Source organism: Hyaena hyaena, unplaced genomic scaffold, assembly GCF_003009895.1.
Source record: "Hyaena hyaena isolate Hyena2069 unplaced genomic scaffold, ASM300989v1 scaffold_15, whole genome shotgun sequence".
Taxonomy (NCBI): Eukaryota; Metazoa; Chordata; class Mammalia; order Carnivora; family Hyaenidae; genus Hyaena; species Hyaena hyaena.
In genome coordinates, this window is record NW_024080647.1 from 1,042,278 (window position 1) to 1,056,321 (window position 14,044).

The 14,044-nt window shown below is 52.1% G+C and overlaps 1 protein-coding gene across 1 annotated transcript in view; it reads right to left on the reverse strand.

Moving 5' to 3' along the window:
• The window catches only part of CORO2B (coronin 2B), a 128,141-nt gene that overhangs the window by 51,357 nt on the left and 62,740 nt on the right, over positions 1 to 14,044 (reverse strand). The window contains exon 2 of the mRNA XM_039219240.1: positions 10,949 to 11,149. Within this exon, the coding sequence (XP_039075171.1) occupies positions 10,949 to 11,149 (201 nt within the window). The remainder of the gene's footprint in view (positions 1 to 10,948; positions 11,150 to 14,044) is intronic.

Genomic DNA, 14,044 nt, shown 5'->3' on the forward strand with positions numbered 1-14,044 from the left:
TATCTGTTACCTCAGAAGACTAAGATTGGGGCTGAAGTCTCTCGAAATCAAGGAGTAAACTGGAGGGGAGGGCACGGACGCGGCTGTACCAGGCACCCTCTGAGGCTTGAAGGGACACATCACTGAATCCTCAGATGGGGTAACCTGCCCAAAGCCCACGGCTAGTAGATGGTGGAATCGGGATTGGAATCCAGGCCCAGCGACGTCAGAGCCTTCATGCCTCATCACGGGGCATTCTGCCTCCCTGTCTGGGTAGATGGAAGCTTCTCGAAGAAAGTCCCTCAAGGTGCTTCTCTTGGTGAGGGGTGGGGAGCAGTGAGGAAATGAAGTTCTGAACGATTTGCCGCCCCCAGCTGATCGTCCGACACGTGGGGCACCAAAGAGCTGTGCAGCCTTGACCAAGTCCCTTGCCCTCTCTGGGCTTCTGTGTCTCCATCTATAAAATGCAGGGTTCTAAGCGCGGCCATCCTCACCTGCCCCCCTCCCACATTCACCTGACATATGACCCACTTGGAAACTTAGGCATAGGTTGCTTAGCAACTAAAATCAAGGTCTTGGCTGAGTGGAATGGAAAGTGGGGAGGACAGGCTAGCACCATGGGATGCAGATGTCACAAAGCCACCTCTCCTTTTAAGAGGCTGAGTGCTGAGACTTATTGCTGCACCACTGTACCACCGCACCACCGTAAGGTCACCTGACCCTTTAAGAGCCTTGGGATGGAGGTGGGGGCAGGGACTTCAGGAAGTCCATCCTCAAATGGAAACTTCCCTTAAGCCTAAAAATCGGGCTTGAAGTTTCTCAGGCAAGGTAAACACACCCTCATTGTTCTGGAAGCTGCCATGAGAAGGGCCAGTTAGTAGGGGGCTTGGCCAAGGCCTCATGGCTCACGGCCCCCAGAGAGACGCCGTGTTTCAAGCTGGGCCACCTTCGTTCCACTCACTACCACGCCCCTCCTGTACCCTATATCACTTTTGCTCCCTGAAGGGTCCGGAGTCTGTGGACTGATGTGGGACTCTGGCCAGTGGCTGAGGGCAAGGACCCCAAGGGCGTCTGGGCACAGCCTGCAACCCCGGGAAGACCCTTCTCTTTGGGGTCAGGATTTCTCTTGGGTACAGCGAGGTGCTGAGAACATGTGATCCCCCAAGGCTCCTGTGCTCTGATAATGTGTCGCCCTGAGGCTGGAGCTGGGGGGCCTGGGAGGGAGGGGAAGGAGGGGCGAGGGCTGAGAGGCCTCAGGCCGGCTCAGCACAGAATCTCACACTCGTACCCACCCAGCCGTCCTGTGCCTCGGATCTGAGCCAGCCAGACTCCAGAGAGCCCCCTGTCCCGAACCCCAGCACCTCTTCTCCCCGTGATGTGAAATGAAGCATATCACATCTTGAACATCTTGAAGTAGTTACAATAGACGCGGTGTATTGAGCTCTTGCTGTATACCAGCCGCCAGCCGCCATGGTGAGCCTTCACATACCTCATCTCATTTAACCCCGGCAGACAGGTGGGCTCCGATAAGCAGGCCGACTGGCATGAAGGCAGGGACGGAGCAGGCAGGCTGAAGTGAGCCCAGACCCCTCCCCAGGTCCCCGTCATTGTTCAGACCCCTCGGTCGCGCCAGTGTGCCCCCCCATCCCCATTCCCTTTCAGACACAAATGACTGGGATGTGAGTGCTTTCCTCTCCACCGTGCTCAGTGACGGTGTGAACCAGAGAGTGCCTCCTCGCTGGCTGCAGGCTAGGGAGCCCACGGGCTATTTCTGGGCCCAGAGGAATCAAGGAAGGGGAAGGAGTGGGCAAATGTCCTTGTCCTCACCAAGCTCCTACTTAGGGAGCACACAGTGTGCCGGGCTACGCTACGTGCTGAGTGCTTCATCTAGCATGTTATCTCACCATCGTGGCGCCGCGAGAAGTAAGTCTGAGTATTCTCACAAATAGAGAAAATGAGAAACAGAGAGGGTATTGCCCTTGGTTTCATGGCTAAGGGATGGAGCTCTGAGTTCTAAAGGTGCGGGAGGCTCCAGGCCTGAGAAGGAAAGTGGGGAGCAGACCCAGCTATCTGGCAAAGTGGTCTGGGGTCCAGGTCGGTGCCTCTGGGGGAGTGGGGCCCATGGCCCAAGTTCACAAAGTCCTAATGAACCAGGCCCTATTATTTCTGACCTTGGTGGCTCTGCTAGAAATGAAGTCAGGGAGACAGCTCAGCAGAGGCCCTGACCCAAGGCAGAGAGGGGTGGGATTCTTCGACCTCTCAGGATATCCACCAGTCCGGCTGCCTCCCTGGCGCCCTGTACCCCAAATCCTGGGGGTCCCGGCCCATGACTGTGAACTAAAAGAAGGGACCAATACTTCCGTGTCTGCCTAAGAGCTTGCCTTCACTTTTCTGAAAAATAAGCCGTCATTCTTCCAAAAAAGGGAAAACCACAAAGCAAGCCTGTCAATCTCGGCCCTGAGACAAATGCAATCAAGTTGTGACTTCTCTCTCGGAGCACAGTTCTCCCCCCACCCTTTCCCCAAAGCCACTTACTGTACGTTCAGGCTGTCACAGGCTTTGAAATGCAAATTGCACCAAGCGGAAGGCAGCTACGAGAACAAAGAACGATTGAGGAAAGATCTGAAAAATGGATTTGGAAAAGGCCCTCTGAATTCCCGTGGAGAGGGGGAGACCTGTCTGCAGAGGGGAGGGAGCACTGATGGAGATTTGAGGCTTTTCCACGGGAGCCCGCTAGGCGCAGATGTGGGGAGTGATAAGGAGGGAGTGTTCCCGATATCTGGAATGGAAGCAAAGGCTTTGGGTGAGCAGAAAATCTGATTTTATTAGTCTTCAGTACTGGGCTGGGCACTTATTTCTCACCCTTCTTTTATTATTAGGCCTCAAACGTACTGTGAGTCATGGAGCTAACCGGTCTGCCAACCTCTGGGGTTTGTTCCAGATCAGAGCAGCTGGGTCAGTAATATTGTTCTAAAGGCTTTAAGGGGAGGGGCAGCTCCCTTCAGGCTGTGAGGCCCATTCAGGGCACCACCTCGTCCCTAGAGCCTGCAGAGAGGGGTTCCCCGGACCGGCAAAGAGAAAACCCCAGCTGGGGCATGGGAGCCTCTGGAGCTGGCCTTGGGTCAGCCCAATGCCCCCTAGCTGAGCACCAACTGTGTGCAGCCCTGTTCAAGTTAGGCACATTCCCCACCCTTAGGGCTCTCAGTCCAACCTAGCAACTACCTGAACTGCAAACTCTATGCTGACAAGCACTTGGTCTTGTTTCCTGCTGTATCCTTGGTCTTGGAGCTGTGAGTGAAACATAGTGGGTGCTCAATAAACATTTGTTGAATGGATAGGTAGATGGTTGAATGAATGGATGGATGGATGGGTGGATGGATGGGTGAGTGGGTAGATGAATGGATGGATGCATGGGTGGTTGGCTGGGTGGCTGGGTGGGTGTGTGGCTGGATGGATAGATGGATGGATGGATGGAAGGATGGATGGATGGATGAGTAGGTAGGTGGGTGAATGGATGGCTGGGTGGCTGGGTGGCTGGGTGCGTGGGTAGGTGGGTGGATGGGTGGATGGATGGATGGGTGGAGATGGAAAAATAGATGGATACACTAACCATTTAGAAAATAATGAAGCATCTAGAAAGTACTCTAATAGCGATGGTCACAGAATGCCTCTGGCGTTATGGGATGGAGAAAGCTTCATGGAACTGGCTCATTTGAGTTGGGCCTTGTGGAATGAGGAGGAGCTATTCTTGTATTTTGCACAGTGCCTACCAGCAGCACACCGGTGAGGACATATTTGAACAAAACGGTGTTAGAAGGGAAGAGAATGTGACAGCTAAACTGAAGTGGAGAAAGCACGTGGGCTAAGCTCATCATCTTGCAGAAGGGAAAACTAAGGCACGGGAAGGTCAAGTGACTCACCTAAGTTCACACAGCAACTAAGTGGCAAGGCAGAGATTGAAGTAAGGTCTGTCTGCTTCTAGAGCCTAATGGCTTAGCCGCCCCTCCTGTATTGCTCTTCTGCTCCAGGCTCTGCTCTCTTCCCTGAGACGCCTTGTGGAGTTTTGCTACCCTTCCTGCTCAAGCCCACCTCCACCATTCACCCTTGGGGGCTGGGGAGATGGGGAGCAATTGCTTAGCTCTGGTCAGACCCCCTACCCTTGAACACCAAAGACATGACAAAAAGCAAGAGAGGTCACACTGATTGGATAGGGGGTGGAGAATGCAACACCCCAGACCCAAGTCCAAGGGGGAAATGATTTGCCACCAGGTCACCGAGACTCAGCAGGCATGGGGGGCGGAGGATGCTCAGGGCTTGCACAAGGAGGTAGAAGTGACCCCCATCTAGAGACCAAGCCTAGCATCCCACTCCCAGAATCCAGTTATCTTCATTCTATGCAGCTAAATCTGAACATAAACCAGGGCCCCAGTTTCTGGAGAATAATGCCCAACTATTGCGAATGGCTGGCAGGGGGCAGTTAAGATGGGCATGTTCAATAGCTTCCTCCACGCACCACGGAGTTGGTTCCCAGGCAAGACATAGGTGGGCAGGACCTTCTTAGGAAACTCCCACCTGCCTGGTTCCCCAGTGGATGCCCCCTGAGCCTCTCAGAGACCAGAATGGATGTAACTCGGGACCCCAGCGCCCGGCATGGGGTTGGGTGCTCAGTCCGAGCCCACTGCCTGAAGGAGCGACAGTGTCCTGTCTGGATTCCTGCTCTAGGACACCTCTCTCCATCTCTTCCTGCCGACGGACACTGTTGCTTCAGTCCTTCAGACAGGAAGCATCCCACAGAGTCTAGGAAATATCTGCTCTCCTGGCTTCCAGCAGGGATGGACAAAAGGTATTGGCAAATCAGAGGAGCTCCTAAAATACTCGCTGAGTTCATGTCCAAGGGCAGCCTTGGAGACATTCAAACAAAGGTAGCAACTGTACGAGGCACCTCTGCCTAACCCTTTGTAAGGTGGGCGGCTGGGAGAGCCACTCGCGTGCCATGCAGTCTTGAAGGGGTCACTTCAAAAGATGAAGCCTCTGCTTCTTCATCTTTAAAATGGGGAGAATAACCCTAACTTTATCATGGGACTTGAGGTGAGATTCAAAAGGCAGAGGTTATGTTAGAGTCTCCAAACCTGCCCAGGTGATGCTCATGCGCGGCCGGGACTGAGAGGCGCTGGGTTACGGGGAGCTGCAGACCCCTGACGTCCGGGCCAGGTTTCCTTCCTTTCTACCAGCTGTCATTCAGGCTACCAGGGAGCCGGCTAGAAAAAACCCTCTGCTTCCAGCTTGGCCTTCCTGCAGCCAGGACTGGGAGGATCAGCAGGAAAGGGGTGGTGTGTGTACCTGGGGGGGGGGGGGCAAGTGGGTAATCAGGCCGCTGGGCACAGTGCCTGGTCTCTGGAATATTCATAAGGCCCCTGCAGCTGTGCCAGGCAATCAGGGTGCTGACTGCCCCCCCGCCCCCCATCTGCAGCTTAACATTCCACTCCAGAGAGGACAGAGCTGGCGGCAGAATGATAACCAGGGAGAAAAACAGGCTTGGGCCTTCACAGCAGCAGCCTGAACAAGAGCCCCGGGGAAGGCAAACGCGCTTCTTCTAGATGTGCCGGCCGCAACTCAGCTGCTCCCCAGCGTCCCCGGCAGGGGCTGGATTCAGAGGCCGGGAGGCTGGTTTCGGGTCCCCTCCTGCGCTGACCAACCCTAGGCCAATGCGGGCGGCTCCGCCCGCCACCCAAGGGGACCGATTTTCCGACTGTGTTGGACTAGAGTGCCGTGTGCAAGGGCAAGGCGTGGGCCGCGCTGCTGTGTGGTCACGCTTCTTGCCCTGCAGGAGTTTTCGGTCACAAATATTGAACTCTTAGGCAAGCAGGCTTTGGGGGAAACTGAACAAAGGGAGAGAAGCTCCCTGGGGAGCTGGGGTCTCTCTCAGAAGGTCTGAGGGGACAGGGATTTGCGAGTCCCGGGCTTGTGCTATTCTCATTGGGCCTGAACCTCTCAGAAAGGCAAGAAAGGAATGGGAGGGACACTTGATATAGATGGGGGGGGGGGATCAGAAAAGAACTACAAAAGCAGACAATGTTCTGTGGCCTTCCGGTTACTGGAGGGGGGAGGCGGGGGGGGGGAAGAGCCTGGAGCCAGTCTGGTAGGGACAAAAGCGTGCCCTCATGAGTCCACAGCTCATAACTGACGCTCAAAGCAATAATGAGGACCCACTGAGAAAGGGCCAAAATCTTTTTATTGTTTCTACTGGAAAACACAGGAAACTGTAGAGAGAGCTCTGTCAAACTGGGGGTTGGGGGGGGCGAACCTTGGCGCTAAAATAATAGAACCTTCTTTCTAGAAAAGTCGACCAACGTAGAACAGCTCTTCTCAACTGCTGACAGGTAATGAGAGGGTTCTGAACCTGGCATTATGGTTATAGTTCGTCAGCCCTGTCCCCAGACCAGCCGGGCCAGGCCTGCGAGCTCAGCGTGACCACGGTGGGCAGGAGGCTGGCTGCCTTGGCCTATGAAGCAGAGGACAGGACACGCTTGCCCTGATGCCTACGGAGCTCCTCTCTGGGTGTGGGACACTGCTCCACACAGTCTCACTCGGCCCTGCCTCAGGCTAAGGGAACCTCCTAGATCAAAGAGTGGCCACAGCCACCCACCCCTCACTGACACCCCTCGGCCTCACTGCAAATACTTCCGCCTCCCTAGCATTTTCTCCAGCAAGCTACAGGCATGTCTGGAAGACAACATTTGCAGCAGACGTAACAGAGGGCTGAACGGAGCTCCTCTCCACCGCCTCTGAAACCTCTTCCCATCCACCAATTGCTTTTATTTACTTTTTTCTCTAAAATACAACGCACTAAGTGTTCACCTAAAAAAAAAAAAATTTAGAAGCGATGGGTAAGGAAGAAGGAAATGAAAGAACATTCGAGATCCTAATACTCAGAAAGAACCCCTATTAACGTTAGGTGTGTATGCTTTCGGTTTTTTCCGGCGAGGTAGACAGATGGATAGAAATTTTCTAATGAGATTAGTGATATTTCACCTTTTTGTTTCACTTCGCAGTTGGTCATGAGATTTTCTTGCATGAAATGCTCTCTTTGAGAATCAGCGGTTCTCAGAGTGTGTTCTGGGGATGCCCAGGGGATTCCCAAGACTTTCAGGGATTCTGATGGGTTGAAACTATTTTCATAATAATACTAGGACAAGATGTGCCGTATTCACTGCTATTCTCTCAGACGTATACAGCGGAGTTTTCCAGAGGCTACGTGCAAGGTATTGAAACAGGCTGAATGCAGGAGCAGATATGGAAATCTTCTAATATAAATACATATATAACATGCAAATCTTCTATGAAGCTAGACAAATTTATTATTAGCTTTTTGTTTTGGAAAATAGCTATTTTTCATAAAAATATGTTTCTTGGGAGAATGTGAAATGGGTTCTTCAATGTTATTTAAAAAAATTTTAATGTTTTTCTTAAAATTTATTTTTAAAGGAGAGAAAGACAGACTGTCAGTGGCAGGGGGTGGGGATGGGGGTGGTGCAGAAAGAGAAGAAACAGAATCCAGAGCAGGCTGTCAGCACAGAGCCTGATGCAGGGCTTGAACTCATGAATGGTGAGATCATGGCCTGAGCTGAAGTTGGATGCTTAACTGCCTGAGCCACCCAGGCGCCCCTTACTGATATTATTTTAAATAACTCAGTCAGTTAAGAGGCTGACTTTGGCTCAGGACATGATCTCATGCTTTGTGGGTTTGAGCCTGTGTCAGGCTCTGTGCTGACAGCTCAGAGCCTGGAGCCTGCTTCAGATTCTGTGTCTCCCTCTCTGTCTGTCCCTTCCCTGCTCGCGCTCTGCCTCTGTCTCTCTCTCTCAGAAATAAATAAACATTGAAAAAAATTAAAAATGAATTAACAAATATCTATTTTTGAAATCCCTTCATTTTTATCTTGAATATGCCAAATATTGATAGAGCCCATCTAAGTAAAAGCTCTTTGGCGTCCTCGATACTTTAAAAAAGTGTAAGTGATTCTGAACTGAGCACTTGGCAGCAACTGTTCTACATCATCAGTTTTTTTTTTTTAAGTGTTTATTTGCTTTTGAGAGAGAGAGAGACAGAGCAAGCAGGGGAGGGGTAGAGAGAGAGGGAGACAGGAGACAGAATCCCATGCACGTTCTGCGCTGTCAGCACAGAGCCCAATGCAGGGCTCAAACTCACGAACAGCAAGATCATGATCTGAGCTGAAATCAAGAGTCAGATGCTTCGCTGACTGAGCTCCCCAGGCACCTCTACATCATCAGTTTTGGTAGCTGCATAGCTTCCCTTCATGTGGATGGCCCCTAATTCATTCACACATTTCCTTATTGATAGACCCGCAGCCTGCTTCCAATTTTCACTATTATAAAAGTGCGGCATGAACCAGCATAAACTTCTGTAAAGTGAAAACTTACTGAAATGAGACAAAACAACAGAAGCCAACTGGTAAAGTGAGCCGTCACTGTGAGTCCATTATCAGTCAACTTAAACACCATGTATCACAGAACGTGAACAAATAAAGCTGAAATTATGAATTATATGAATTTGAGAATGTTCTCTCTGTAGGAAATTAAAAAAAATTGTAAAAAAGATCGAGTACTAAAGAACGTTGCAAACATTTTTTTTTTTTTTAATATTTGAGACTATTTCTGTTGGATGAATTCCTTGAAGTGAAATTGCTGGGCCAGTGGATGTGTGTGTTTACATGCTAATAGTTATTGCCAAGCTACCTGTAAATTTGACGTAAACACATCAAGTGCACCAAGAATGTGCTCTGTCACATCCTTGAAACACCAGAGATAATTATGCTTTTATATCTTTCCTATTTTAGTAGGTTAAAAGAGTTATTTTCATCTTCTGTGAACTGCTTTTTCATATCGTTTGCCTATTTTCCACTGGGTTCTTTTTCTTATTGGTTTTTCTGGAACCCTCTCTTCTGGACGTGGATCTGCTGTCTGTTAGAGTGCCAGTATTATGTCAGTGACATGGCTTGCCTTAAAATTTCCTTAGCTGCCTCATGGTAGTACAGAAAACTTTACCTTAAAAATTTTTTTTTGTTCCAATCTATTCATCATTCCTTTATGGTTTGGGGATTCTTGTCTTGCTTAGAAAGCCTTTCCTTATTGCATGATTTAAAAAAATACTCTCCGGGGCACCTAGGTGGCTCAGTCAGTTAAAGCATCAGACTTCGGCTCAGATCACTAACTCACTTGTGGGTTCGAGCCCCGCGTCGGGTTCTGTGCTGACAGTGCAGAGCCTGGAGCCTGCTTCGGATTCTGTGTCTCCCTCTCTCTCTGCCCCTCCCCTGCTTGCACTCTCTCTCTCTCAAAAAAAAAAATAAATAAACATTAAAAAAATAATAAAAATACTCTCCATTTTCCTGTAACATACCTGCAGCTTTTTCTTTCCTTTTCTCCCTTCTCTCCTCTTTTCTTTTAACGGTTAGATCTTTAACACATCTGGAATTAATTTCTGTTACAATGTGAGGCACTATTTATTGCCCTTTGCAAGCCAGTACCGTGGAGTACCGCAGGGTGCTGGCAACGGGCTTGGGCCCCAGTAGGGACCAACCCAAACGTGGTTGGGGTCCTGCTTCGGCTGGAGCTTAGCTGGTCCCGGAAGCAGACAGGTATCTGAGCCCATCTGGTCCGAGAGGGGAGACAAGCAACGCTTCAGAATCCTTCCGACGGCGTCAGAGCTGCTGTGGGCATCGGTGGGCAAAGTCCGTGTGCAGAGCTAACGATTTTCCCAGGAAACTCCCCAAACACCTTTCCCATGCTATGTGGCCCACAAGGAGCTTCCATATCTACCGTCCCACTCCATGCCAGCGTCACACATGTGGACGGAGGAGAATTCAGCATCCCTGTTCCCGTAAGGGCTAGATGAGGCACAGCAAGGTTAAGTGACATCTGAATCACATGGCTGGCAAGTGGCGGAGCCCCCTAGAACCCGGATCTCCTGCCACCAGGGCCATGGCGCCTTGGGCCTCTCTGTGCATAGGGCTCTGTCCTCAGGTGTCACTGTGGCTGCCCCCTTTAGTGGGGGGAAGATATGGCCCAAGGCTTTCCCAAATCTGGGCCCATGGATAGGAGAGACTGGAAAAATCCATCCACCACCACCAGCTGACAGCGGATTTTGAGAACCGAGGCTTCCTTCCGCATATACCTCCTCCTCCCCTGGGTGGTTTGGTGGAGGGTGGGAGTAGAGATGAGTCAGGCCGGGAAGGGAGAGCTCAGCCATAAACAAGCGAGACTGACAGCGAGCACTTTCCCCGCGGCGCGTGACCTCCCACGGGCCTCCAGCGACTCCTCCTGAACGGAGAGCTTCAAAATTTCATGATCTAGGTTTTGCAGATTTAATTTGCTATATTCACAAAAGCAGCCGCAGAAGGAGGGAAACCTTTAGACGGGAAGCAGGGATGAGGGAGAAGAAACATTATTTCCAGCCTCTCAGCAGAGAGTTCGGAACTTTTTTTTTTTTTTTTTTTTTTTTAAGGAGCGTGTCATTCTTGCAGCAGCGGGTGTGCCTGTGGCTGGGCCCTCCTCCCGTCCAGCTCCAAACCACAAGGACATCCAGGACATGCAATGGCAGAGCTGGACCTGGTCTTGGAGATCAGCCGGAGATCAGATGTTCCGACCCCGGGTGCTAATGGGACCCCCAAGCATCCAAAGGGAAGGGACTTGTCCAAGTGCTTCAGGGAAGCAATCTTTGGGGGGAGTTTTGGGAACAGATCTCAAGTCTCCTAGATCCTGGCCTGACTCATTCTGATGAACCTCAGGAAAACCCTGGGGAGGGCACAGCACCTGATATGTTACGAGGAAGTAACAGGGCGGGCAGGGGGCTGGTGGTGCAGAGGGAAATGGAGGCAGCAGGCTCAGCAGTGACCAAGAAGGGCTTCCCCCTGCTCTGGGCTACAGCCAGCGTTCGGGAGGTGCGGGCCCTTACCTGCTCCAGGGGGATGACCAGGAAGGAGCCACCTCCTGCACTCTCGGTGACGATGGCCAGGAAGCGGGCGTTGACAGCGCAGAAGTGGTTATCGTGCACATTCTTGGTGATGGGGATACCATCGAAGCAGTGCTCCCGATTGGCCACCTTCCCGTAGACGTTCCGGAACTTGGAGCTGCGGTACTGTGGACGCCAGGACATCTGTGAGGGGCCAGGAGAGACATGGGTCAGGCAGGCCACTGCTTCCGGAAAGGCCTGGGCTGGGCACTGGGTGGAGGGGAGCGGAGAGAAGGGAAGGAGTGTCCCGGGATGCAGGGTCCCCTGTGTGTCCCGCTCTGTGCTAGAGGACTTAGTCTCATAGCAAAGTCTTAGGAGAACAGAGACAGGAGGAGCAAGGGCATCACGCATTTCTTGTCTTTTTACACACTCCCATCCCACCTTCCAGAAAAGATGTAAGTAAGGTCCATTCACTTTCGAGGGTTGTGGCATGTGAGCAGACCATCCACCCGGCCACACACACCGGCTGCCATCTGCATGTCAGAGGCGGTGCTCAACTCAGTATGGGAGGTGCAGACAGAGGAGGCTGGGTGTCCACAAAGGTGGAGGGCCAGGGGAGAGGCCACCCTTTATGTGCCAGGAGACAAACAGCCATCCATTACCATCCCATCCTTTGGTTCCTTCTAGAGCTTCTAATCCACAAATGCACCCTCAGGAATCTCTTAGTCCTGTATATCACCATCATCACCAGGCACAGAGAGGTTAAGTGACTTGTCCAAGGCCACACAGCTAATAAGTAGAGCCCCGAACACAGGTCTCCTGACTGGCAATCTGAGACTCTGTGCTGTGCCAGCCGACCCTTTGGAGCAAGGTTTCTCAGTGGGTGGTCCAAAATCATCTGAGCCTCATACATCATTTCTGAGAAATGCTGGGTCCCAGTCCAGACCTACTGAATCGAATACTTGGGGGATGGGGCCAGAAATTAGCATTTTAATTCTGCTTTCCTCCCGCCTGCAGGAAACGCCCAGTGAGAACACACGGAAGTTCCAGAGCCGCCATTCTAGACACGGGATCCACGTCCCTCCCAGCCCATCTCTACCCGCCATTGAGAACACAAGCTCCAGCCAACCAAACAGTTGGCCCCGACTGCATGCGCGTCCTGTGCTAAGCAGCCAAGAACACAGATGTGCACAAGTGGGTACGTAGAAGAACGTGCCGGGCCGCCCGCGACGCAGTCCGGGTTCCCTACGGGACGGCGCCTCCTAGACGCAAGCCTGACAAATGCGCATCATCACGGATGGACCCCAAGGAGGAGTGCTCTCGACAGACAGGCAAGTGCAGCGGGCCGCATGCAAGTACCCAGCTGGGGCCCGGCATGCAGCTGGAGCTCAACAGTGCTTTGTAAATGAGCATGCTTCTGGCCTGACTTTGCCATGATCACTGCTTCCCGCTTCTTGCCAACTCTCCCGATGTCTCCTACCCCATCTCAGGACAGACAGAGGCAAGGGTAATTTGCTTACAGGAAATTTCCAAGGGAAGTCAACACAAAAGGAAGCACTACCACGGAATCAGGACACCAACCCTGGGAATTTGAAAGCAAAACTTTGCATTTGATGTAAATAAAGCAGGAGCTCGGCTGTAAAGGTCTCTTTATTAAAGGAGGGGGTGCAGAGCCAAGAAGGGGAATCTCAGGGAGGGCTCCTCACCTGCAAACAAATCCTCTTTCCACCCGCTCCCTGAAGCCCCTCACCCCTACGTTCTCCACTGCCCAGGTCACTCCACACTCCAAGGGGCCTTCGCCCTGCTCGCCGCCCCTCCCTCCCAGCCTCTGCCCATGCCACCACCCACTCCATCTGCCTTCTCTGGTCCCTGCCCAGGTTTGTCAGGGCTGCTCACGACACAGTCCTGCTGGACGGGCAAGCGTGCGGGGCCCGGACGGGACCCTGGTCGGCACTCCTGACTGCATGACCTTGGGGAAGCCCCCTCCACTCTGTGTCGGGATTATGTCAGCGATGCCCGGGAGGGATCCCAGGTGGTCACTCATGATCCCCTTACACGGTACAGAGATGAACTTTTTAATTTTAGGCGTAATGCGTTTATTTTAATCTGCATTCGAAATAATATAACTTGCATGTCGAATCTATGATTTCACAGATATTACTGCTAATAAGGCTAAGTTAAAAAATAATGAATCAATTAAAAAAAAAGTATGAAAAGTATAGCATAGCCTGGGCAAAAAGCCAGGCTGATAGGGGAGTGCTAGCAATGGCTCTGTTCCTTCTGTTGGAATGTTCTAGATTCCACAGTTCCCACGAAAGAGAACGGAAGAAAAATTCCACTTCCCGTTCCAGGCTGGTGCATTCCGGGCCTGGAACGCCCTCACCCCTCTTCCCTGCCCGGCGCACCCTTAGCCTTCAGGGCCCTACTCAATTCGGATTCCACAGCCCCGGACTCCTCAGAATCCCTGGACGGCCAGCACCTCTCCCTCAGCAACTAGTCTCCACGTGTCACGGGCTCTCTCTTCCCAGGGGGACAGTCTCAGCTCTGGGATGGCAGGCGGTGAACTCAGGGCCTCTGAGCCAGACTGAAGACTAGTCTCTGCAATTCCTGGGCAGCCCGCATGAGTCCTAGATGCCATGGGGAGACCTGCTGGGCACTGGGCCCCATGATGGGCCCACCCTCCCAGGGTGGGGGTAAGACAGCTAGTGTGCAATTCAGTCTCTCCCAGAAAGCAAGGCTTGGGGAGCCACTTCCTAGCCCATGTCTGGCGGGCAAGATGACAATTTCTCTTTCCAGTCCAAGCACAGCTCACAGCCTGGCACCTGGGGTGGGCTGAGCCAGGCCCGTCGATAACGGCCCAGCACTAACCTCCTCCCTGGTTCAGACTTCACTGTAGGGTCTCACAGGTTGCTCAGAAGAACCAGACTGGGAGCTACATAGCCCCAGAGGCACTGCTGCCTTTGTTGCTGCCTAGCTGTGTGACTCGGGAAAGCCACTTAACCTCTCTGTGCTACCTCAGTGGGCTCTTATATAAAGGAGGCTGATAATCCGCACTACCTCCATGTATGCGGAGGAGTCAATGACAAACCGCCATGATGT